The sequence below is a fragment of the Seriola lalandi genome, unplaced genomic scaffold (genome assembly GCF_002814215.2).
Source record: "Seriola lalandi dorsalis isolate HSWRI2012SDOR001 ecotype SW California unplaced genomic scaffold, Sedor1 jcf7180001975087, whole genome shotgun sequence".
NCBI lineage: Eukaryota > Metazoa > Chordata > Actinopteri > Carangiformes > Carangidae > Seriola > Seriola lalandi.
In genome coordinates this window covers 1-2,163 of record NW_019445753.1, presented here as the reverse complement: position 1 = coordinate 2,163, position 2,163 = coordinate 1, and the positions used below count along the sequence as shown (strand labels likewise).

Below are 2,163 nucleotides of genomic sequence, written 5' to 3'. Positions count from 1 at the left end.
GGACCCACTTGTAGAAAAGCTCCACAGCGCAGCCATAGGTTAAAAAATCCACAAAACTTTAAAGGCAGCATTAATCTAATATTTGACTGTTTTCTGTTTAAAACATTGCCATGACTTTTTAAGTTTTTGTCTGTCATATCATAATTACAATGTGAAGTAGATATATGTCTTGTAAGGCCAGTGGACACTGTAATGTTCAACACCAAAAAGTTCACCAGACCTCCACACTGTGTCCTGCAGGTAAGCACCCACAACATGCACTCGTCCAGTGAGGACGATGACATGGAGAGCCCTTTCCCCAACGACCTGTCTCTCCAGCAGGTACGACTGACTCACCACCATTGAAACAAAATTACATTCCACACTTATCTGATATCTAATAATATAAAGCCTCTATCCATCTGTGATAACCTCTTCTGTCCATAATCGCCTTAAAAAAGTGTCCCTTGCACCCTCCCAGGCCTTCTCCGACTATCAGATCCAACAGATGACTGCCAACTTTGTGGATCAGTTTGGGTTCAACGATGAGGAGTTTAGTGAGCATGATGAAAATATCAAGTGAGTCTCACACAGCATATTGACTCAGCGTCACAGCTCTGCTCAGCAAAAAATCCTTGTTTTTATTCATCCTCAGTAAACACTGTTTGATTTTATGTTTGTCATATTATTGTAATGCTTGAGTGTAGATGTGTTATTCTTTATTCCTGAACATATTCCCACAGCAGTGACCTGACCTTTTAACATGTTAACATTCTCCTTGTTCTCTTTCCTCAGCGCCACATTTGACAGAATTGCCGAAATAAACTTCAATCTAGATGCTGATGATAATAGTGTAAGTGTTTGCAGGCGCTTCTGTCTTACTGTGTTTCTTCAGAAATGTGTATTATTACTTTCCAGACTACTAAAGTTAAATGAGTGGTCAACACTGTTCTGGGTAACCTTGTTATTTTGTATATTTATATAATGTATTGTTTTATTTTGTTAAATTCTCTACAGAAGATATTTACAAACCATGTAATAATACGTAGTTAAATAACAGATATATCACTTTTTGAGTCGTATTTTATAATAATTAAGATAATTGTTTTACCTTGTAGGAGAATAACACAACACTGCACTATTTGTTATTTAAATGAACCCCCACATCGTTTTTCCAAAATCAAAACATCCATGTGTCTTGTTTGTGCACAGGCCAATGCGGCTGCTTTTGAAGCCTGCTGTAAAGAGAGGATACGCCAGTTTGATGATGCTGAAGAGGAAGAGGACATTTGGGAGGAGAAGGAGATCAACTATGCAACACAAGCTAAATCCAGAACAAGGTAGAGCTGAAGATATATTTCGAGCTCCTGGTTTTCTCAGTGCAGTTTGTTTACAGGTTAAGTCTCTCCGTCTTTGTTAACCTTCTCATCTGTCCTCTGTGTCTCCATTGGCCCTGCCATCCAGGTTTGGAGTCTCCCAAACCTCAGAGGGCAGCTCCAGGAGCAGCATGGAGAACGGAGGCAGGGAGCAGGACCGCGGATCTGAGTCTGATGAGGACGAAGATTCTGAACAGAACGCGTCAGACACAAGTAAATTGGAGAACAGCCAATCACAGAGCGTCATTTGTCAGTGGAAACAACACTCGGCTCTTTGTCTTATTCTGTGCCCGTTGTTTGTCTTGTTTCCAGGTCCAGGCTGGACAGCGAATTTCAGGGACTCTGGAGGGACTGCAGCATCCCAAAACCAGGCAGGGTGGGACAGCTCAGCCGGGGGTGGAGCAGAGACACAGGAAACAGGCTGGGCCAACTTCACTGAGTTCCAGCCTTTCTCCGGGTGAGAAGCAAAACTGTTGATGCAAAGTAGCAGGTCTCCTAGGCTTATGTTAAAAAAATGAAAAAAAACATTAACTGACATTTAATATTTTATTGGTCTAATAGATCGTAGTTTAAATTGATATTTTACCATACAAATTATGTTCTATATAAGAAGGAGCTGGTAATGTTTAGGCTCATAGATTCGAGAGTGATTGTTCCAACAACCTTTTCATTCAAGACTTACCCAGAGGTCAGTGTGAGAAAAAACAGAAGGTTTTAGAGTTGCGGAAAAAATCTTAAAATTAGGGGAAACCGATGACGGACATGGTGGTGCAGTGGTCAGCACTGTCACCTCACAGAACGAGGTTTT

General features: G+C 41.0%; 1 protein-coding gene across 1 annotated transcript; it reads left to right on the top strand.

Annotated features, from left to right (window-relative positions):
- The first annotated feature begins 144 nt into the window (after window positions 1–144).
- LOC111655069 (serine/threonine-protein phosphatase 6 regulatory subunit 2-like) lies at window positions 145–1,843 on the top strand. The gene is made up of 6 exons (XM_023406320.2): window positions 145–321; window positions 461–558; window positions 775–832; window positions 1,192–1,319; window positions 1,444–1,568; window positions 1,668–1,843. The coding sequence occupies exons 1-6, from the start codon at window positions 193–195 to the stop codon at window positions 1,814–1,816; spliced, it is 687 nt and encodes a 228-aa protein (XP_023262088.1). The 5' UTR covers window positions 145–192; the 3' UTR covers window positions 1,817–1,843.
- Window positions 1,844–2,163: the final 320 nt, after the last annotated feature.